Here is a 22,776-nt window from a genome sequence, read left to right as displayed (position 1 = left end):
GGTTCTGGGGATATGAAGCCCATCCCATAGGTGGCACAGGCTCAGGTCAAATACTGCCCAGGGTCATTTAACTAGTTAGTGAGCCATACTGGCCCAGGGTATAAACCCGGATCTGATTCCAGCCCTTCTCTCAATTATTAGGTCATGCTGCCTCCCTCTGGCTTTATACAAGTTGCTGGAAAATTCTGGAATACACTGGAGACTTAGCGTTAGATCCCTTCTTTATTTCATTGATATTTACTCCTTCACTAAAGGAAGCCCTCCTAACAGAGTTGTGTACTCCCTTTGCTGGCATAGGAGCACTGCTGGTTATCTTGAAAAGGTGCCAGAAGGCTAGAGATGGTCACTCGGCCCCTCCTAACCACTCCTCCATCCATACCACTTCCTCTAGCTTGTCAAGGACACGAAGAACTGGGGCAAGAAGGCATCCTGCAAAGTCTTGACGATGGGCCTCTAGCCATCCCCTGATCTGCCAGCCGGTTAACCTCACTCTCAAAACAAGAAATAAGGTTAAGTTGGCAAGATGTGTGCATAACAAACCAAACACAGCTTATTTTCCAAGCGTTCACAAGCTGTCCGCTTAATAATCTGCTTTTGAATTCTGCCAGCAATCTGATGGCAGAAGTGATGGATGCCAAGCCCGTTGGTCTGTGCTTTCTTGCTGTAAAAATACCAACAAAGCAATCTTGCAGCTCTAGCCTCTTGGTGTTTCTCTGCTGTGCTGTGATCAGAGATCACAGGCAGTGGCTCTGCAGCCCCACTTGTACTCCCTCCTATCTTCAGGGCAGGAGCCATGAGTACCTCTGATGGGAATCCACCGAGTCCAGCTAGGCACATGTCCACTCTCCCTCCCAGACTCCAGGCTCCAGACCCTTCTGATCCATTTCAGTCCCAGTCTTCTTTAGATGAAATGCATTCCTCTCAACAGAGAAGGCAGAAGTCCCTGGGAGTGGAGTCATTCTGTTTTCCCCATCTTCTGCTCCCTCAGACCATCTGCCCAGCAGTGGGTATAGCTCCCTCAACCTTGTTCTAGCTTCAAATGTTTAAAACAACCACTGTGTTTTGCTCAGCATTTTCACCAGTCTCAGCCACTCTCAAATGCAGCCTTCCTGACTCTAGTCTTCCATCCTCCTGCCATTTTTACTTACATTGGTGGTTGTGGACCCACGGGTACCTTTCAGTCAATCATGTCACCTGAAAATCTCAACTAACACAATCTAGTACATGGAAGTTGCTTGCCTCCATCACTGGGATTATGTAGATTTGAAACAATGAACTGTTTTTAGAGCCCTCCCCCCCTCCCCCTCCCACCCCCAACCCACACACCCCCCCCCGACAGAAATCATGGTTTCTAGAATGCCTGCAGAAAAGCTAGTGAGTTTCATGTTTATAGGCTACATCTATCACTGTGAGATTCTAACTTTGGTTGCTTTTGTTATTTTCATTTTATAAAGGGAACTGAGGCCCAAAGTAATGACTCTCCAAGATCACACAGTTATTTAATGGTGGCCTAGGAGGGTCTTGAATCCAGATCATCTTAGTGAAAATTCCAAGCTCTAGGCCTCCCCACCTTCCTGAGTGTCAAGGCTGGAGAGGCAAATGTGGTCACAAAAGGATGGGAGCAGGTCCTAATGGTAGTATGTGCTGGAACCCCAGCCCCTGAACAATGAGAGGAGAGCGGTCCTCAGAGTCTACTTCATAAGGTTTAAGGAACTTCCCTGAAGCCGTTCATTCATTTATTCTCTCACTCAACACCTGCCCTGACCACAGTTCTCAAGGGTTCAGGTAAGGACCTTAGGCTGTCCCCTTCCACATCCTCCATGGACACCCAGGACACCTGGGTCCCCTCAGAATAAGTACCTTTAAGTTTCATCTTTTTAGCAGTAAAGATTTCTGGACATGTTGAGGTTGTTTCTGCTACAGACACAAAGAGCTCACATCTCATCTCAGTGAGGCCTTTCCTGACTATAATGTCTGCCTCTGTTCTCTTCATGGAAACAGCCTCATGCCAAAGAGTGTTTATGGTTTGTAGTAAATATTTTAATTCTTTGAGAGTTCCATGCAATGTGTTTTGATCACGTTTACCCAGATCCACCCTGTCTTGTTAGGGTTTCTATTGATGTGATACAACACTATGATCAAAAGAAACTTGGGGAGGAAAGGATTTATTTCAGCTCACAACTACTGGATCACACTCCATCACAGAAGGAAGTCAGGATAGAAACTCAAGACAGGAACCTGAAGGCAGAAACCAAAGCAGAAGCCATAGAGGAACAGTGCTTACTGGCTTGTTCTGTATGGTTTGCTCAGCCTGCTTTGCTATACAACTCAGGACACCCTGTCCAGGGTTGACACTACCTAAATTATGCTGGGCACTCCCACATCAATCACAAGAAAACACTGGACAGACTTGCCTATATGTACTTTCTCAATTGAGAATCCCTCATCCAAAATGACTTTAACTTGTGTCAAGTTGACACAAAACTAACCAGCACACATCCCCCACCTTCCTCCTTGCCCCAGCTCCCCACCCCCTTTTTTGGTTGTTGTTAATTTAATAATTCATCAATTCCAATTTATGCTGTCCATATATTTCTGGGTGTCGGGCCACCCACTGGAGTGTGGTTGACCTACCAGGAGCCGTATCTTCAAAGAAAACTGACTGTCCCTCCCTCCCTCCTCCAAAGCCATCAAATATCCGTATCTCCTCAGTTAGGGGTGGAGACTCATGAACTACATCTCACTCCATGCTAAAATGTTGGCTAGCTTGATCTTATGGAGGCAAACACAGCTGTTGTGAGTTCATGAGTGCTGCCATTCTGTCGTGGCCAAAAGACACTCTTGCTTCAGTCTTCACCAACCTCTGGGTCTTATAATCATCCTGTCCATGATGGTCCCTGAGCCTTGGGCAGGAGATAGGATATAGGTACCTCATTAGTGACTGAGCACTCCACAGTCACTTGTTCTCGGAACTTTGACCAGTTGTGAGTTTCTGCATTAACCACAAGGAAACTTCTCCAATGTTATCTGAGAGCTTCACTAATCTATGAGTATAAAGATATGAATTTAGAGGGCAGTCTGAGACTATGTTAATCTAGAGAAATGATGCCAGTAAGTTCACATCTGGAGCCTATGAGCTCCTCAACCATGTGCTCTTGGCCAGATTAACAGAACCAAGCATGTGTTGTCCAATTTGTGCTGTCCACATGCTGTCCATATACACATATGGATATGGGCCCACCCCTAAATTGTGGTTGACTTACTATCTTTGCAGAAGACTGTCTCTCCCCACCAAAAGCCATCAAATGTCCATAGCTCCTCCTTTAGGAGTGTGGACTCCTGTAGATCAGGCCTTAAACCCAAACAAAAGTTCTTGGTTATCACTATAACATTCATTCTGCTTTGTCGTCCATGGGCATATCTTGCCATGCTGGCCATTATTGCAGTTCACAGAGTTCACAGCTGAATAAGACTGTTATTGACTCCTCCCACCCCACCCCCCACTCCCACCCAGAAGCCTACATAGCACTTTCTAGTGCTATGAAAGCTGGCCAGCAGGGAGGAAGCTTGCTGGTCAGTACCAACTTGATTTCTCCATGCCCTATGACCAATGTGTGTAGTGTCTTCGGCAATAGAGTCTTACCAAGTTCTGGTGGTCAACCAAGAGCAATGGCAATAGGCTGTGTTGTTTGGGACGGGGCTCCAGGACACCCTTAACTGACAACTCAGAACTAGGTATTTTATTTGGCAACCTGTAACTTCTGGGAGGAGCATTAATCCCTATGCAGATAACTGCAGTTAAACTTTTTGTATAATATATATGAAGCTTATAAAATAGGAGGTTGCCATATCGCTTCTTCAAAAATCACTGGAGTTAGTCTTCCCTCACGGACCTCCTTGCCCTACCCTTTTATCCCTCTTCCCACTTTCCCTCCCTGTTATCCCCCTCCCCCTTCATATCACCCATGTTCCGCTGGCCTCCCTCCCTTAAGATCTTTCTTCCCCCCACACACACCAATGGTCCCTTTCTGGTTTTCTGGGTTCTACAGATACTCCAAATTAAACACAAATCTAAGACTTGATGTTAAAACACATATATGAGTGAGAACATGTAATGCTTGTCTTTCTTGGTCTGCTTACTACCAAGTTTTTTTTCTTTTTTTTTTTGAAGGTCTCCATTTTTTTTTATTCTTTATGTACAAAGACTAGCATGATCTGTTACACTGGGTAGACAGTCTTGAATAATCCATTCAAGGTTGCTTAGTCCAACTTAATGAAGCCTATGTCCTTCGCGTACTGACGGAAGCACTGACAGCACATGTTCAGCCCGTATTTTCGGATCAGACCGTGGCGGTTGGAGCAGACGCGGCAAGAGCGAGAGCCCTGGCCGAACTTGCGCGGGTGACTCCAGTAGAGCTGCTGGTGACCCATCTTGCCTTCAGCCGGCCGGAGAGGAAAAAGGCCCACCAAGTTTTTTTTAATGTCATCATACACTCATTTTTTTAATAGCAAGTTGGCTCCGTGAACATAAAAGTTCTGCTTCTTTTACTCTAAGATTGTATCCCTGAACCCCGTTGATAGTAGGTGCTATGAAAGAAATATTGATGAATAAATGAATGAGTGTGTGAGTGAGTGAATGATTGGCTGGGTAGCCTCACTTGTTTCCTTACATCTTCTCTTCCCCCATCTGTCTCCCTCTCTCTTGCAGATATGGAGACATGGTGCCTAAGACGATCGCAGGGAAGATATTTGGCTCTATCTGCTCGTTGAGTGGTGTCCTGGTCATTGCTCTGCCAGTCCCTGTGATAGTCTCTAACTTTAGCCGGATCTACCACCAGAACCAGAGAGCAGATAAACGCAGGGCACAAAAGGTAAGCCTTAGAAACAGGGTTGGGGATGAAGGAGTAAGAAGGGTAGGAGACTCAAGACAGTCTAGCCAGGCCTCAATTCTTTGGAGGATCACTACCCAGACTCCCTCTGGCTTGGAAAGATAAGGCAACTTCATGTCTCCTACTCCTCACTAATGTCCTCAGTTCTAGCCCCAGCCTGCTGATACAGCAAACCCTCACTACTGACACATAACTGGATTGGCCTTTTACGTAGTCTATTGAACTGGCCCATAGCTCCACTTCTACACGCCCAGCCATGGCCACCAAAGCAGCTCCTGGCTCCTCCTTTTCCCATCCCAGAGCTTTACCAGGAAACAAAATGTCATTTTAATATCCTGTTGAGGTCCTATACATAAGTAAGTGACAAAAAAATAAATGTGCAGAAAGGAAAAATGAACACCATGAGAGCAGAACACTCTGTGACTGTGGCCACTGTGTTCTGGGTCAAATGGAACATTAAATGTCAGGAAGCACCAGGGTGCTATGTAGAGTCACAGAACCCAACCGGTGACTGGAGAGTCAGCATTAGGCCTGGGGAAAGTTCTAAGTTCTGCCAAGTGTTTATTTAGGATGACAGGTTAAGTGAAATGTTGTCTGTCCATACAGAGCCAGATGTCTGCAGGCTGGTATGTGCAGAAGCCTCTTTTGCACTTAGCCTTCAGGCTTGTCTCTGGGACAGCACAGCCACACCAACCCCTAGGCATCTTCCAGAGATGGTTCCTGCCAATGACTTTTGCTGGGGTCCTGTATTATTAACATTTGCATTGTTGTAACAAATGCCTGTCATACATGATTAAAAGAAAAATAACTATTTTGACTCACAGTTTCAGAAGAATTAGTCTGTCTGCTGGCCCTACACATCATGGCATCAGGAGGAGCACGTGGAGATTGTTCTTCACCTCTCAGTGGACAGGTGGCAAAGAGGAAGGAATTTGCTTTTTTTTTTTCCATCTGAGTTCACAGCCCACAGTACCACTCACATTAAAGTGGGTCTTCCCCAGTTAATTCTCTTTAGAAATGCCATCACAGACACTCCTGGGTGTGTGTGCCTCACCAGTCTCCTGGGTGATTCTCAATTCAGTCAAGTTGGCAAAGACTAGAAGTGAAGGGATATCTGAGGGGAAGTTTCTACTTCCCTTTTGATCTGGGCCAAAAATGGCACCCTTATTGTCTCGGGCTCTGAGGTCATGATCAATCTCTGGGTACAAAGGACAGAAGGGCACCTTGTTGGAAGATTAGCTTAGACAGCACAAGGATTTTGCTCTCTGTGATTTATTCTTTCTCCTATCCCTTCACTTCTTCTACAGACATTCACATAAGCACCTTCCATGTGACAGGTCCCGTAGCTAGATGACTAGCTCCCACTTGCAAGAATAACCCCTGGGGTAGCAGGGCTTTATACTGTACAAAGCAATCTAGAACCTCAGAATAGGTCTGTGTGTACTGACTGTAGCAAAGCCACAAGTTTAAGCTAACTCTAAAACAATGGTTACATAACAATTTACATAGAACAGTAAATAGTATAATCATACACTAAACCTACTTGGTCCCTCTATCCCAAATATGACCTCTTGTGTGTTCTTGTATCACCTCCTCCTTACCTTCCTGCCCCCCATACCTGTGCCTGGTCTGTGTTATCGATAGCTGGAAAGTCTTTCTTCTTACATCCTTTCTCCTACACCATCTATCTTCACCCAAGGTCAAGGTCTTCCCTCTTCCAGACACTCCAGAAATGAAAGTCATGTTATCTCTCCCAGCTCAAGTCAGCTGGTAAATGTGAGCAATGACTAAATTCATCATGCAGTTCTAAATAAGGGGGCAGAGGAAAACTGGGCTCCCACATCCAAACTCTGGGGTCCTGAGGGCCAGGGAATCCTGCAGCACACTCTGCCCTCACACCCCTTAAACCTGAGCAAATACAAACCCAGGCTTTCCCCACAGCTGGTAGGGTTCTCAGAAGTGCCAGGCTCAATGGTGACAGCTCCTCCAAAGGCAGTTGTGCTCTGCAGCCACCTTCCCCTCCCTGGTGGCACCGTTCCTACTTCTCAAAGAAGCTCAACTGCAAAGACTACAACAGTGACTTCTTTCCCGTGGATTGTGTAAAGCTTACTGTGTTCAATTAAAGTCCAGAAGGACCGACTCTGGCTTTGTCCTCCCTCTGAGCTACTCAAGATGAGCCCTACCTAACCCTTTTGTCTCTCCTTTGAAATAAGTAAATATTTACAGTGTTTTCCCGAGCCTGGATACTGTTTCTCCTCAAGGTTGCACAGCTCTGTCTCTTTCACCTTGGGCTTCCTGTGAGAGGAAAAAAACAATACTGTCTGCTTCCAGCACTCAGTCTGTCATGGTGAGCCAAGGCAAGACGGGCCCAGGGGACTTGGTGAAAGTGGAGAGACGGGACAGGGAGGAGGTCAAAGAAGCTAATGATAGCCCTTAGCTCTGCCCACGCTTCTGGGAGCTGTATGGGCATAAAAGTAAGTTCCAGTTCAGGGGCCTTGTGGATAGAGGCTCCAAAAGAAACTAGTGTCTTCACATACATCTAGCCTTGGGGACTGTCTTCCCTAGGTCAAGAGAACCAAAGATGACTCAAGGTTGCCTAGCAGAGGCACCTGGGATAGGGCCTGGAGAGGCCACCACCTGTCCCAACTCCACCCACATTTTTTGGTCTCAAGGGAGATTGTTTTAGTTTTGCTTACATTTTTATTTTTGTTGTGCTGGAGATTAAACCCAGGACCTTGTTCGTGGCAGGTAAAAATACTCTGTCCCTTAACTACACCCCAGCACCATATCCTTTGTTTTTAATAGAATTTTTTATTGGGATAATTATAGATGATATAGTTGCAAAAAATAGGTCCTTTTTGTACTGTGCCCAGTTTTGTCTAACAGTAACATTCTATAGAGTTATACAGTACACAAAGGGTTTAAAGGGTATGAAGCCACCCCTCTAACCCATCTTGCCCAGATCGCCCCAGTTTTGTGTGTGTGTGTGTGTGTGTGTGTGTGTGTGTGTGTGTGTGTGTGTCACAGTTTCTTCACCCAGTTCCTACAGACCCAGCAGCTTCATGACTATAAGACTAGCCAGTTCCCTCATGATAATCACACTCCTGCTATATCTCTACCCATCCCTTACTCCTGGAAACTATTTGTCTGATCTCTGCTTATAAAACATTTTCATTTCAAAAGAGTTACATAAATGTACTCATGCAGTTGGTAACCTGTGGGAGTTGGCCTTTTTCATTCATATAATTCCCAGAGACTAATTAAAATTATATCACTAGTTCCTTATACCAGACCTAGTGGTGCAGACCTGTGATTCAGGAGGCTGAAACAGGAGAATCACAAGTTCTAGGTCGACCTGGGCTACAGCATCATCCCAAGCCAGCTTGGGTAACTCAACAAGATTTTGTGTCAAAAAAATTAAAAGTTCATTCACTTTTCTCACTCAGTAGAGCTCTGTTGGATGTTTGCCTGTTGAAAAGCACCTGGGATAGAAACAGTTTCCTGTTACTACAAAGAAGTATTCTTATGTATGGGTTTACATCAACATAAGTCTTAAAGTCTCTGAAAAATGTCTAAGTGTACAACTGCCTGTGTTTCCATTTCTCACTTGTCTCCCTTCTGCCTCTCACGGGGCAAGAAATGCAAAAACTCGTGTCCAGGCAGTCCCTGCCATTTGCCTGATAGAAAGTCCCAGTTGTGCCAGGCTCTGCAGGGGTTCCCAAATGGTCTTTATCAGTAATGGTGGCAGACCATGTCCAGGGCTGACAGTATTGTACCATATCTCTCCTCTAACCTCAAAGCTCCATTTATCCTGTTGAAGATGCAGATTGCTGGGCTTTGCCCTTCAAGTTTAGAAATGTACCTGAGAGGAGGTGAACTCAAGGAGGAAGGAGAAATGCGCCTTGTATTTGGCTTCCTAGTTGGAGGACATGAGCTGAAACCTTTCTAATCCATTCCCTCACCCTCGCTGAGTGTCTCCCCCTCATGAACTCCATTTTTTAAATCAATTCATTATTAATTGTTTGACCTTTGAAACAGCCTAAATGGTTGCTACATGCTCCCATCTTTCATGGTGTCTTTATGGTTGTGGATGAGAGAGTGTGGAAGTTGATCAGTCCACACAAAGACTGAACCCATTACAAGGGCTTTATAAGCATAGGCCTCCAGCCAACCATGCTTGGTTTTCCTTCATTGGCTACCACAAGCTTTGCTTGAATTCCTGTTCGGTTCGGAGCGTGCAATGGTTGCTGGCAATGAAAGAATGGGCCTAAGTCTCAGGCTTTGACCCCCAGGAACACAAAACCAGGCAGAGAGCACCACCAAGTTTCACACACTTGATACCATTTTGTAAACCTTCCTCAAACCTGTGTTTCTCATTTGGGAATGATTAAATGATACGGTATGTTTGATGTGACAATCTTCCACCTTAATAGAATCCAGAGTGAGATAAGATTAAAAGAAGCGCCTCAGAGGGGAACGGAAGAACCTTTCATCTCTGGAAAGTAATAAAGACAGAGCCTACATATGAGAAAGGTCTGGCTCTAAGTGGCAATCAGATTACATAAGGCTGTAATGAGCTTGACACAATTGGATTTCCATAAGCAGCTCTCAACACCTAGCCTTCTCCCAAAGTGGCAGCAGCCAATGTCGTGAATTATGAGAAACTCACTTGACTATAAACATCTGGCCATGGGAGGGCTGCAGTAGGGTTCCTGGGAAAACTCATCCTAGACATGGAATGAATGAATGTATTTTGCTCAGAGACAAGAAGGTAACAGGGCTGATGACTTGCTGGCTGTTTCATATCTTCCTTTTCATTCTCTCCATCTAGAGGAGTAGCCATTCTTGGACTTACAGGAAGACCTTCCAACTCAAGTGTTAGCCTCTTTCCCACATTTAAAGACCAGGGAAAGAGTATGCAGAGATGCATAAAGCCAAAACAGGGGAGCCTATTTTCCCTTCTCACACCATGTTAAAGAAACCAGCCTCAGTGAGGCAGCTGTTGTCACTGGCTCTGCCAGGCTTGCTCTTCATGTATCTTATTGTCTCTTTTCATGTCTACCCATCACAGAAGGCCCGCCTTGCCAGGATCCGTGTGGCCAAAACAGGAAGCTCCAATGCCTACCTGCACAGCAAGCGCAATGGGCTCCTCAATGAAGCCCTGGAGCTGACGGTAGGTGTTCACAAGTCCTGACAGAGGAGATAAAAACAGAAATAGTCTTGTTCACTCATCCACAGGTACCAGCACTCTTCCAGAAAGCTCCAGTTTAGACTCTGAGAGAGACATGTTCTCACCAACATGCTGCTCTCATGTAATTATCACCACTGCCCATAAACCAGCTGTTGACAAGGGCCCCCAGACCAAGGCCAGCAGGTTTTACGGTGGCCCTAAGATTTGGCTTATCGAGATTTTTCCCATGCCCTCCTACCTTCTGTGAAGAAGCGGAAGAGGCTAAAGAGAGAAGATGGCAGTTATACTTAGTTCTTCTTTCTTTCTCACTAGGGCACCCCTGAAGAGGAGCACATGGGCAAGACCACCTCACTCATTGAGAGCCAGCACCACCACTTGCTGCACTGCCTAGAAAAGACCACTGTGAGTTCCAGCCTACTGCCCCCTCCTGCTTCATCCCTGACCTCCCAAGGCTGTACTCACATTGTCATCCTAGGCCAGATAGTCAGTCTATCCCCTTCCAATCCAAAGGAGTAATGGCAAGGTCTATCAACACCCAGGATGAAGACCCCAGGGGGTGAGTCAAGGTCACTAGAGGGAGACATCAGCTGTGTCCTGCAGCTGTAGAGAAAAGGCCATCCCCATAGCCTTCCCATTCCTCCCTAACACCAGCATGTGTCTTAATTACCGAGGACTAAGAATTCCGTTTTTCATTTCTCAGTTCTGATGGGCATCACCCAACAAGACTCAGACTGAATTTACACAGGACAGTAGAGCAGTAGGAAGATTTTTGTTCCACCCCTGTAGCTGGGTTGAGGCAATCCCTGGGCCCCTTTGTGTCTACATTAATGAAGGGGCAGTATATTTATTCTTTAGCCAAGAATTTATCAATCCCAACCCCACTTAGTAACCTTGCACTTTTGCAGGGAGTTCAGATTGTGAAAGGCTGATTGCTAAAGGAGATCACAGCATAGGGTGCCACAGCTGGAACGGGAATGATGCTTGTGCCTTACTGACAGCCTGAAAGGAAGGGCAGTAGGGCCAACCCTGAACCCTTGGCAAAAGTGCTAGGAACAGTAGGGTGGGAGAAGTCAGAATAGAAAAGCTAAAGTGAACCTCTTCCTTGTTCCTTCCCAGAAGTTTCCTACCCAAAGAGCCTAGAGTCAGGGCTCCGCACACCTTGGAAAGGAACTTCCTAATTCTTAGTAGCCCATAACCTGGCCTCCCAAATGCTAGAAACCTCTTACTCTGAGACAAAAATGGATTCCATGGAAGACAGTGGAAACCCAGTAAAATCTTCTAAATGAGAAAGTGCTCTGCAAGGCCAGGCCCCAGCATCTATGGTCAAAAACCATGTATGCTTATCTAGAAGTTCTCTCGAGGACACAGAGCTTGCCAATGGGATAGACCCAGACCCCACTGCCCTTTCCAAGTTGCATGTGCAGGGTGGAATGTGTAAATTAAAAGGGCATGGGAGGAAACTTTGGGGTTTGAAGGGCTGGAATGTTGGCATTGGAGGATTGAGAGGTGGAATGCTGGCGTTGAAGGGGTGGAATGCTGAATCTAAGGGAATGTTGGATTGGTAGTAGGGATGGCATATCGGAATGCTGGATTTGGGGGGAAGGAATGTGGGACCCAGAGTTGGAATGCTGGGATAGCAAGAGATGAATGTTGGTATGGAAAGAGTGAATGTCGGGTTAAACAGGCTCCTATTGGAACCAAGGGGTGAGATGTTGGAACAAGGGAAGCAGAATGCTGGGAACGAGGGCTGGAATGTTGAATCTGGAGGGTGAAATGCTGGGATGGAGGAATTGAATGTCAAAACTGGAATGCTGGAATGTACAATCAATGGTGTTTTTATCTTCTGTTGGCATGTTGTCCTGTAGGGGTTATCCTATCTTGTGGATGATCCCCTGTTATCTGTACGAACCTCCACCATCAAGGTATAGCTTTATAAATTCAATTGTTCTTCTCTCTGAATCTTGAGTCTGTGGTTTTACTCTGCTTACCCCTAGTCTGGTTTTCTGCATGTGCTGCTAATTCTCCCTGGCTTTTGCTATCTCTGCTGCCACACCCAGTACCAGCTCAGGCTTCCAGTATTTCTGCCCCAAAACTACCCAATTTCCTTTCCTATTTTTCCTTTCCCTGGGGGCTTAGAGGGATCAGTGGAACTCAGCTTCAAGGTCAGTTTCCTCTCGAACGCCCATGGGCCACATATCTCTAGGCTACCTCCTCAGTTTCCAGGGGACTCCTGGTACTGGCTGCCAGGGGACACCTTCTCTAAACTCTATCCTTACACTTCTCTTTCTCCTCACACTGTCAATGCCATAGAGTTTTAGTCACTTTGCTCAAGCAGCCATTTTTTCCATTGTTCTGGGTTTAGCTACAAGCCACCCTCATGGCCTACAGACAGGAAGCTGTTAACAATCTCTCCCATGCTTACATTCGACCTAAGGAATTCTGAACTGCCAGGTAGTGAAGGGTCCACATGCTATAATCAGGCAAAAAGAAAACAAAATTAGAAGAAATCTTATCCTTAGCCGTTTGGCCCCTTTGCATTCAGGAACAATGCTCCCCCAATTCTGTGAATGGTCCAAAACCTTTACAAATTTCTGTCACACCTGTGAGAGTCATCGGGTGTGCAAAGAGGACCTAGAAGACTCATGTTCGGTGGCTTCAGAGCTTACTAAGAAACATTTGATTCTAGCTCTGATGATGCCACTAAGTCCCTCTGCATTTTCTGTGTCCTCCTCTGCTCAAAGCTGTAGATGGGGTATGCGACACATAATGATTTAACAGCTGTGTGTCCCTGCTCAGTCTAATGTCCAGGAAGGCCAATTTGATTCTTTTGACATTGACACCTGTGAAAACGAAACCCCTTACAAACACTTATCTGTAATCCAGGCATCTGGGGGTCCTTCATTAAAGGCCCAAAACAGACGGGCAGCCCTACAGAGACTGGGGCTCCCCGCCTCCCTTCTTCTTTTTCACTTTCTCTCCTTCCTCCCACAGAACCACGAGTTTATTGATGAGCAGATGTTTGAGCAGAACTGCATGGAGAGCTCAATGCAGAACTACCCATCTACCAGAAGTCCTTCTCTGTCCAGCCACTCGGGCCTCACCACCACCTGCTGCTCCCGCCGCAGTAAGAAGACCACACACCTGCCCAACTCCAACTTGCCAGCCACTCGCCTGCGCAGCATGCAAGAGCTCAGCACGATCCACATCCAGGGCAGTGAGCAGCCCTCCCTCACCACCAGGTGGGTGGCTTCCTTTCCCTCCACCCCCAAAGTCTTGAGTCATTCCCTTTCCAGAATTAACCACTCTCGGCACTAGAACCTCAGGGACCCCCTAGTGGTTCCCCTTATGTACTGCATGGGGCCCCTCTGCTTTCCTCTCGACTTACTTCTCGTGCTTTGAAGTTAATCAAAGGGTCTTCATGGGATATTGGATGATACTATAACTACAGCAGTTTAGGTCAACAGTGGCTTTAGGGGAAAAACTCAAAAAGATTCCAAAAATTGAAAAGATGGACTATGATCATTTTATACATTTTAAATACTTCTCCCAACTATGCTACATATATGGCTTATCCCAAACTAATTGTGAATCACAGACTGACTTTTCCTTCTCCTCTCTGTTTATATTTAAGCCATGTCCTGTTACTTCCAAATACATGGCAGAGAATTCAGAGAAAGCAAATGTCACAAGTGTTATGATAAGCCCCTAAGAGTTGGGAAGAAGTACTATCTGATGAGTTAGTAATTGTTAATAGTGATTTGAATTGTAATTATAAGCTGATTGTTAAAGGGAGAGATCAAGGGCTGTAGAGTTCCTTGATAGAGCATAGAGCAAAAACGGTGCAGTGAGTCAAGGAAGATTTGGGGTGCCCACAAGCAGGAACCATCACCAACTCACTCTTTTCTATCCCAGTCGTTCCAGCCTTAATTTGAAAGCAGACGACGGACTGAGACCAAACTGCAAAACATCCCAGATTACCACAGCCATCATCAGCATCCCCACTCCCCCAGCTTTAACCCCAGAGGGAGAGAGTCGGCCACCCCCTGCCAGCCCAGGACCCAACACGAACATTCCTTCCATAGCCAGCAATGTTGTCAAGGTCTCAGCCTTGTAAAAACACTGGACAGAGGGCCCGAGGGGGTAGTGGGGAGTAAAGGGGGCTGGCATGTTGGTGGGTGGCCAATGAGACCACTCCCTCCCCCTTTCCCACTATTTCTGCCTGCCCTGTTGCACCCCTAGCACTGAGACTTGTGCCTGGAAGGGAAAGGAAGCAGCAAAGGGTATCTGAGGATCCCGCTGCTGGTGTGGACAAAGCCCTGTGACATTGCATCTTGCTGGGGCCGGAGGAAGGGAGGGGGTGGGTAGGGGATGGGCCATTAGGGGGTGTAGGCTGCTTGCCTGGACAGGGCCTGGTGGGGGCACCTCAGGCCAAATAACAGTTGTTTCTGGAGACCCCAGTGAGGAAAACACAAGACCAAGAGCAGCCCAGAGGCCGGGTCGTCACATGCAAACAGGAAGAAAATATAACACTGTGTATTAAGCACCTTTTTCAAGGATCTTAATGGATAATATTTATTCATGGGAAAAGGTGGAAAACAAAATCATCAATGGATTTTTGTGAAATGTTTTTCTCCATGGACCCAACACCTTTAAACCAAAACAATGCGTTTTGTGAGGTTGGTTTTTATTTTTCTCCTTTTATAGCAAAAGCTTTTAGGCTCAAAGTCAGTTATTGCTGAGTTCCCTCCCCATTCCCAGGAGGAGTGAGGTCACCTTAGCTGGACCCTCACTGCCCAGCTGACCTATACAGAGTTGTCAAGAAACCACACAGCAACCCTTCTGCTCTGTCCGTCCATCTGTCTCCTTTGTCTCTGTACCTATCTGCTTCACCTTGGCTGTTTCTGTGTCCAACCATCTGTCTCACCATGGACAGAGAGTAAAGCCTTCTTTGTCACTGCCAAGTACTGCAGACCTGTGCCTGGGAGTCAGGCCGAGCAAATGCAAATTCAGAAAAGAAAGGAAGCCAGGTGGGGCAAGTTGAAGGGTGAGGTAAGTCTACCTCATGAACAGAGGTGCTTCCCTTGGGATTGGAACCACTTGTCTTTGCAGTTTGATGTGGGTGGGGAGGGGAAGTTGGGGAATGGTCACGTGTTTCACCCTGGGTCTTGAAAATGGAAATAGCGACTTCAGAAAGAAATCATTTCTGCTATACACCAGTAAAGACAGAAGCACCCAACTCACAGCTGTCAGAGCTCCAGGGCACCTTGCTATGTACCCTCCTTTAGAATCCACCAAAAAGCCCATGCAGTGCTCTGCCAAGAGGCTCCCTGAGCATCCTCAAGTAAGAACAGGGGACTTACCATGCCCGAGGCAGTTCCTACACAGAGGCTTCGAAGGTTAAGCCTATGTGCCTCGTGAAGGATGTTTCAAAGCAAGAAAACAAGCAAGAGATTCTAGATGATTCTCTCCTGGTCTGAAAGATGCCTTGAGGTCTGAGTCCTCTTCAGTCCTCATCTCTGAAGATAGCTCAAGTGTGGGAACACTGGTGACCTCCATGCAAATGAGAGAGTAGAGATTACTTCTTGAAAATGTGGATAATATGTTTGTTCAAGTTACTTACATGATAGTGGGCCTGTGAAACAGTATTTCTGGAATCTTCCTAATTATTTTCACCACTCACAGTGGGGCAGGTGATAGTGACAGGAGCCCTTTCCTAACACCAATTCTTTTCCTTGGGTCTCTGAAGCCTGGACTCTGAGGCACATGAGCTGTTTAGGAATGGTCTCATCCATTCTACAGCTCACAGATAAGCTGTTCATTTGCAACTCAAAAATCTCTCTGCCCACTACAGTTATCTAGATGAGTTTTATTAGCCAGGGGCCTGAAAGGCCTCACAGGGCTTCCAAGGCCCCAGCCCCAGTGACCTTGTACATTGAGGAGTCCAGGTGTTTTGAGTTAGTACCAAACCAGAAAGTGCACAGAAAGGCAAAAGTTGTCCTTATTTCCATCTTTGTCTCTTTGTCCTTGTCCTCGGTGGCTACTGACAGTCCTTTCTCTAGATCTAGCCACAGGATTTCCCTTTATCATGGGAATGGAGTTATTCATGCAATCCAGTAATTCCATACATATATTTTATCAGCCAAGGCAGAGAGCCAAGCTGGACCCAGTTTTAGCAGGCAGGCAAAGAACTAGAAAAAGATCTTACTTTTGAAAGAATGGACCATTGGACAAAAGAATGTCTAGGTGCATGATGCATCCTACGAACTGAGTGGGATAAGGATACAGAGTTTAAAAAGAACACTGTTGCATTCACATACAAGCCACCATTCTATTTAGGAATGTCTTTACAGGGCTAGGATAATGACTCAACCAAGGATCTCCATGTCACTTGGACAGTGCACCAACACAGCATACTATGATTCTCATGAAAAGAAATGTATTTTTAGAACTGGGTCCCCAAAATCCATTTTTATTGACTTGAGTGAACTGAATATTTGTGTTGCTTCTAGTTCATTTCCAAAGCCCGTATCATGCCAGTTCCTAAAAAAAAAAAAAAAAAAAAAAAAAAAAAAAAAAAAAAAGCATTAGACCATCTTTGTTTTCATTCCCTCATTGCAGTCTTGGCAGGAGATAAGGAACCCGTGAACCCGTCTTACCTGTGCCCAAAGATACCAACCCAGGAAAACAGCTCACAGCCATATATCTCCTAAAGGGTATTTGTGATAAAGCACAGGGGCAAAAGTATGCTGGATCAATTTAGTAAGTCTGACTGTCCGGCTAGTAAGTGAAGAACCAGGATATCTGCATCTTCTGGAAACCAATAGCTTTCTGGTGCAATGAGTCATGGTGCACCAACTATGTAAGAATAACTGAAAATTGCCCACACCACCACTCCATTCCACCCTACTTAGCACTGGAGAGAGGGTATCAAAAAGACAAATATAAAAAGCCTAAGACTACATTCAAATAATAAATGGGAATAACTTGGAAAATATAATACTGAGTATACCAGACCTTGAGAAGACTAAACAATAGCTAATTCATTTTCCAGTGTAGAAAGCTGGGGCCCAGAGAACTTGACTCCCTCAAGGTAATGTAGCCATCTAAGGATAGAATAGGGACCAGAGCACAAGACCCTTGGCTACTAGTCTAATGTGTTTTTGTTTTGTTTGGGGATTTTTGTTGTTGCTGCTGTTGTTTTACATCACACCCTTTGCCTCAAAGAGTTAATATGCTGGGGGAAGGTCCATCAAAGATGCCATGATATAACGAGACACTCTTGTGTAAATGTCAGTACAACTTGATGTAGCCCTGGTAATCACCTGACTATATATACAAATTATAGCCATCAAAGCTGCCATTTCCTGGGTAGAGCAAGCTATGGGTGATCAGTTCTATAAGAAATAGGTGAAAAGGGAAATGTCCAAGATTTTTTCAGGCAAATGCTCAATATTGTCAATGAAAAAGAGGGTTGGACAATGATATTTCAAAGCATACCTTTCTGTTGCTTCTCACTACAATCTGTGAAGGTAGTCAATTCAGTAAATCCTTGATTCAAAGAAATGGGCACAAAGAAGCTGAATGACTCATCTGACGTTTCATGGCAAGTTAATGGCAGCATTATGATTTGATCCAGGATTTAGATTTTATGTCCTGGGAGTGTCTTCTATATCTTGCTTCATGGCTCTAAGGTTTGCTCATATTTTTAAAAGCTGGATTTCAAGCGTGATGATTACGGAAAGCATTCCTGAAGTAGCAGGACCTCCTGAAACAGACCATTATTTCTTCCTAATTCCCATTTTTCCTAACTAGTCTCAAGCTCAGGACTAATTGTACAGAACCCCTTTCAAAAGACCAGTAGATATTCTCAACAACTAAACATTATTAGTCTATGACCACATAATTTTAACAGATGTTAAGGAGGATGATAAATGAGGAACCGTGGTTGACAAAAGTCACATACAGAACTGCTGGGGATGTTATACAGTTGTTTTGTTTTCCCTGCAGTTCAGGATCAAGTCATTTTCTTGTCAGAATGCAAGTGGGGGAAGTACCTGAGATCATTATATGCCTAGATTGTTTTCCTTGTCTTTTTAAAAATAGCAGTAGTGATTGAAATTGAGCTAGCATTAGATTTGAAATTATTAATGGATTCTAGTGATTCAGGCTCCCTCACTTCAATTACTAGGTAACTAAGTAAGGCAGAAGGATCCCAATACCGTTCATTTGAAGTAATAGTTTCCCTTTCATGCTAGTTGGCATGGTAACCACCGTAAGAGGAACATGAGACTTTTATTTTTCCTCTGTTTCATGATGAATCCTTTTTACTTGCAAAGCTTTAAAATGATGGGACAAAGGAAAAACATTGTTATGACCCATGACACTTGAAGCCCAAACAGCATCATGAAAAGCATTTTAACTTGGGGAAAGTGGCTTTTTAAAGGGGTTCCTATGGGTCTTGTTTTTTATTCAGGATATTCTGTTTCTCATCAAGTGTGGGAATGACATTTGTCTTAGCAGGTTATTTAAACTCTGCTGGTTGATGACACATTAGCCAGTGCAGGGCATTGACCCAAGTCCTGGGGGACTCCTTGGACCAATGGACTATTTTACAAACCAGGGAGGTGGGAGGGATGGTATATTTTTGATAACCAGACATTCCAATGTTTTCCTTAGAGGTCATGAGCTCCCATTAATGTTCTTGTGAAAAACATCAAGTGTGTTCTTTTCTATTTTCGTATAATTACTGGGCTTTGCTTAACAACATCACAATGGCAAAGAAATACACTGTACAAAACTGCAGGAAGACACATGTGAAAACTTTCTGTGGGGGAAGAAAAAGCTCTTAAGTTTCTTGTCTTCTTTTGAGACTGTAGTGCATATGTTATAACATGTATATCATTTACAGTATTGAGTCCTGTGCCACTGCTCTACCTGATGTATCCAATCTGGATTAAACAAACTACGTGCCACAAGCCTTGAAGTGGGGTTTCTTTTAAAACCAGTTCTTTCCCTTCCAAAAGCATTGTCTTACACCAGGAAGCTTTCTGTCCTGCTGGAGTGATGGCATAATCTTATGGGTAAGGGGCTCACTTAACCTGCCCCATCTCCTTCCACATAAGCAACTCCACTGCTTCCGGGAGCTTGCCCTCCTACAGGCTCTAGGCAGGTTCAATGTTTTAACAGCGGAACACTGGATTGAATTTGTCTACAGCTCTCCCTTAAGGACCAATTACTAAACAAAAATCTCTTTTTATATCAATATCAGTTCTACTGAGGCTTCCTCTAATATTTGCTCCACCTACACCACGGTCTGAAACAAACCACACACACACACACACACACACACACACACACACACACACACACTCTCGCCATTAAATGCTATAGAGTAAAATTCTTGACAGGCAAGAGAAGCACAAGCTCAGGTTTGTCACGTATTTGTGAATTCATATCCATCACTTTTTACTTCTCTTCAGTTCCTTTCTTAAGTTTAAAGAGAGTAGGGACAGAATTAAGTGCTTTTTAAGATCCATTTAACCTTAACAATCCTGTTAGTAGAAGAGAAGCATTTTCATTTTCTGCCATGCAACAACACAAATTTAAATCCTTTTCATTTTCCAGAACCACCAGATCCCAATGAAAACAGTAAAAGAAATACACAGTATGCCCAAAAGTCCAAGTCCATTATGAAATTCATTGTAAGCATTTGTGCTCACATCCTTACTGCCCACTAGGTGTCACTAAAGACCCATAGCTCAAATAATCCAGATGAAAACTGGAAAGTATGTGCACTCAGCAACTCTGCCTGCATCCAGCAATTCTTTTACATTAAAAAGCACTCCGTGTGTAAGGCCTTTGCAGATGTGATGCTGAGTTTTGATTCCCAGATTTACAGGGTGGAGGGAGAGAATTGATTCCTGTTAAGTTATCCTCTGACTTCCAACCATGAACCATGACATACAGGGGCACACAAAATTAAAATATAGTAAAACTGTTTTCTCATTATGCAGCTCTGACTATCCTGGAACTATGTACACCAGGCTGGCTTTGAACTCAGAGAGATCCATCTGCCTCTGCCTCTTGAGTGCTGGGATTAAAGGTGAGTACCATTATGCCCAACTCCTAATAAAAGTTTTAAAGCACTAAATGTCAAACAGTATACAAACACTTGTTGAAAAGATACAAAACAGACACATTTTGCCCAACAAGACAAGACCTTTGTGACAGGGATGTCAACAACAGCCCTGAAAAATGTTAGTTTATATTTAAAGGGAAAAGGGAAAAGCACTCAAAAACTTGTCCCCAATCATTCCCTTATCTTAGACAGGACCCACAGTACAATCATTCTTCAATTACTTTTAGTATTCTGGGACTGAAGTTTACCTAAAGACACATGCTTTTATTTAAAAAGTCACTAAAGAAGTAACTTATAGGCTGGGTGATGGTGGCTCACACCTTTAATCCCAGTGCTTGGGAGGCAGAAGCAGGTGGATCTCTGTGAGTTTGAAGTCTGCCTGTTCTACAGAGAGTTCCAGGACAGCCAGGACTGTTTCACAAAGAAAACCTGTCTTGAACTCTACCCCGCCCCGCCCACCACCAAAAAAAACTTGTATTCTCAGAATTATCTAAAGCGGGCTGGAGAAATGGCTCAGCACTTAAGGGCACTGGCTGCTCGTCAGAGGATCCTTCCCAGCACCCACATGGCAGCTCACAACTGCCTTGAACTGCAGTTCCAAGAGATCCAAAAGCCTCTTGTAGACTCCATGGGTTCACACACACATACCTAGAAAAAAATACATATAGCTATCTCCAAAGAAGCAGGTTTCCCTAAGATCTCTGTATGTAATAATGAATGCCTAATTCAAGCTTAACCTGAAGTTAAAGTAATGAATGGACTGGAGATTTTGAAAGTTCAAGAATTACCTAATTTAGACTCTTATTTACAAATTTGAATTATCTTTCTCATGAAGTCCTTTCTCATTACGAGTCATTTAAAAATTAAATCTTACAAAGAACCCTAAAAACCTAATCCAAGATCTCATTTTACTGAGTACAAGGTTTAAAAGTAGGTAGAATATCTTAACCAGGACAAGTTTTCTTTTGATGATAAAAGTTCCTAACTGACTTTACAGTAAACCTGTGCATGGCACATGCCTAGACTGAAAGTTCCTAGCAAAATGCACCCCACACGCCCACCCAGGAAGCCATGCACAGATGGTAATGTCCTCCACTTTCATTCACCTCTGCAACGACTGCACCCTGGAATGGAAACAGCTCCAACATCCCTGGTAGCAGCCCATGGAAATTAAATCCTTCAGCACCTTCATAAAGATGCATATGCTCACTTTCAAAGTGCCTCAAGTTTCTAAAACTTTAATTCATATACTTGCCATTGGGATTTGGGAGTTGTTTTCCATTTTCTTAGTGTGTGGGTTACAAAGTATGCTCCTGGCAGTCAGTGGACAACTCTCTCCATGGAGATCAAACTCAGGTCATCAAGCTTGGTGTGCTTACCAGCTCTCTTCCAGCCCTGTAACTACCTGAAGCTTGATTTAGAGATCTTGAGGAAACCTGCTTCTCTGGATAACTCTGAGCCTGCACTTTATTCTTTGAAGTAACTAAAAGTAAATATATATATATATGCAAACACAAAACAAACCTATAGAGAATCCAATTAATTTCAAGACTAATGGGTAACCTCATCCCTAATTAAGATGCGGTAGTAGCCTAATTAAAATCCCCTAGCAATGACAAACTATGAAGTTGGCTCTGTTGTGGGGAAAGGATAGAAAGAGGTAAGTTCAATTACATAGTAATGACAGGCTCTTATTTAAGTGTGTAATTAAACTCTCTACATCTTAGTAATACATTGGACCTAATCGAAATTTGCCAAATTATTTCATCTAACTTCACAATACATACATAGTTTTGATATGTCTGTATACGACTGACCATGCCAAATCACAGAAATTCAAGCTAACAGTTTAAAACTGTTAAAACTAGGAACATTCCACATTAAATGACAATGGCTATGGGTATTTGCCAACAACACTAAGATGGTCTATACTACTAAATATGTACACAAAAAATTTTCCTTTTTTAAAGTGAATAATTTCTCAATACATAAGGGATTCTCTCACCTAAAATCCAGTTCATGGCAAGATCCCAGACTGATGTTTAGTGATAAAAGAACACTTAGCCTCTAATTATAACTTTTCTACATCATAATTTACAGAGGCACTTCCAATTCGGAAAAATGATAGCTCCTCATAGATATAGCATTCAAGAAGAAAAAAAAATTCTTTAGCACAGATTAGCAATTAGGACATACTATGGGAAGAGTCAGAACAGAATGAACTCATCTTCTACCAAACACTGAGCACTAACAGCTGGAACTTTCCATTAGCCTACCAGCCGCAGAACTAGTAGGTCTGCATCTATGCAACTCACATCAAGTCTCAACCTGGGTTGCATAGATGCACTTCAGAGGACCTATGACCCCGTTGAAATTTTGTTCACAATCTTACTTAGGAAATGAGAATTTTCCAGGGTCAACTTATCTATGGCTTCTAGGAGATTCATTTAGAATCCAGGAAGCAAGGAGGATAAGCTGCCCTTCCCTGAGCAGCAGAAGGTAGCCACAGATAACACTGACCTACTTAACACAGTGAAATGTAGGCAGCCTTCACAGCT

The 22,776-nt window shown here is 44.2% G+C and overlaps 2 protein-coding genes across 3 annotated transcripts in view; one reads left to right on the top strand and one right to left on the bottom strand.

Annotated features, from left to right (window-relative positions):
- Positions 1 to 14,194, top strand: part of Kcnd3 (potassium voltage-gated channel subfamily D member 3) — a 206,088-nt gene extending 191,894 nt beyond the window's left edge. Inside the window, exons 2-7 of one of the 2 annotated variants that reach the window (XM_035450794.1) lie at positions 4,709 to 4,871; positions 9,961 to 10,062; positions 10,393 to 10,482; positions 11,946 to 12,002; positions 13,072 to 13,319; positions 13,993 to 14,194. In XM_035450794.1, coding sequence (XP_035306685.1) covers positions 4,709 to 4,871; positions 9,961 to 10,062; positions 10,393 to 10,482; positions 11,946 to 12,002; positions 13,072 to 13,319; positions 13,993 to 14,194 — 862 coding nt within the window. The remainder of the gene's footprint in view (positions 1 to 4,708; positions 4,872 to 9,960; positions 10,063 to 10,392; positions 10,483 to 11,945; positions 12,003 to 13,071; positions 13,320 to 13,992) is intronic. The other variant, XM_035450795.1, reaches the window with a different exon arrangement.
- LOC100752071 (40S ribosomal protein S29) lies at positions 4,157 to 4,457 on the bottom strand. The gene has a single exon (XM_027393881.2). The coding sequence runs from the start codon at positions 4,429 to 4,431 to the stop codon at positions 4,261 to 4,263; it is 171 nt and encodes a 56-aa protein (XP_027249682.1). The 5' UTR covers positions 4,432 to 4,457; the 3' UTR covers positions 4,157 to 4,260.
- Positions 14,195 to 22,776: the final 8,582 nt, after the last annotated feature.

Source organism: Cricetulus griseus, assembly GCF_003668045.3.
Source record: "Cricetulus griseus strain 17A/GY chromosome 1 unlocalized genomic scaffold, alternate assembly CriGri-PICRH-1.0 chr1_0, whole genome shotgun sequence".
Classification (NCBI taxonomy): Eukaryota; Metazoa; Chordata; class Mammalia; order Rodentia; family Cricetidae; genus Cricetulus; species Cricetulus griseus.
Note: the sequence above shows the minus strand (reverse complement) of the source record. Positions and strands in the feature narration are given on the sequence as shown.

What these genes read in the sequence shown, in the direction of transcription:
- LOC100752071 (XM_027393881.2), bottom strand. Translation starts at nt 4,431, where the DNA reads ATGGGTCACCAGCAGCTCTACTGGAGTCACCCGCGCAAGTTCGGCCAG.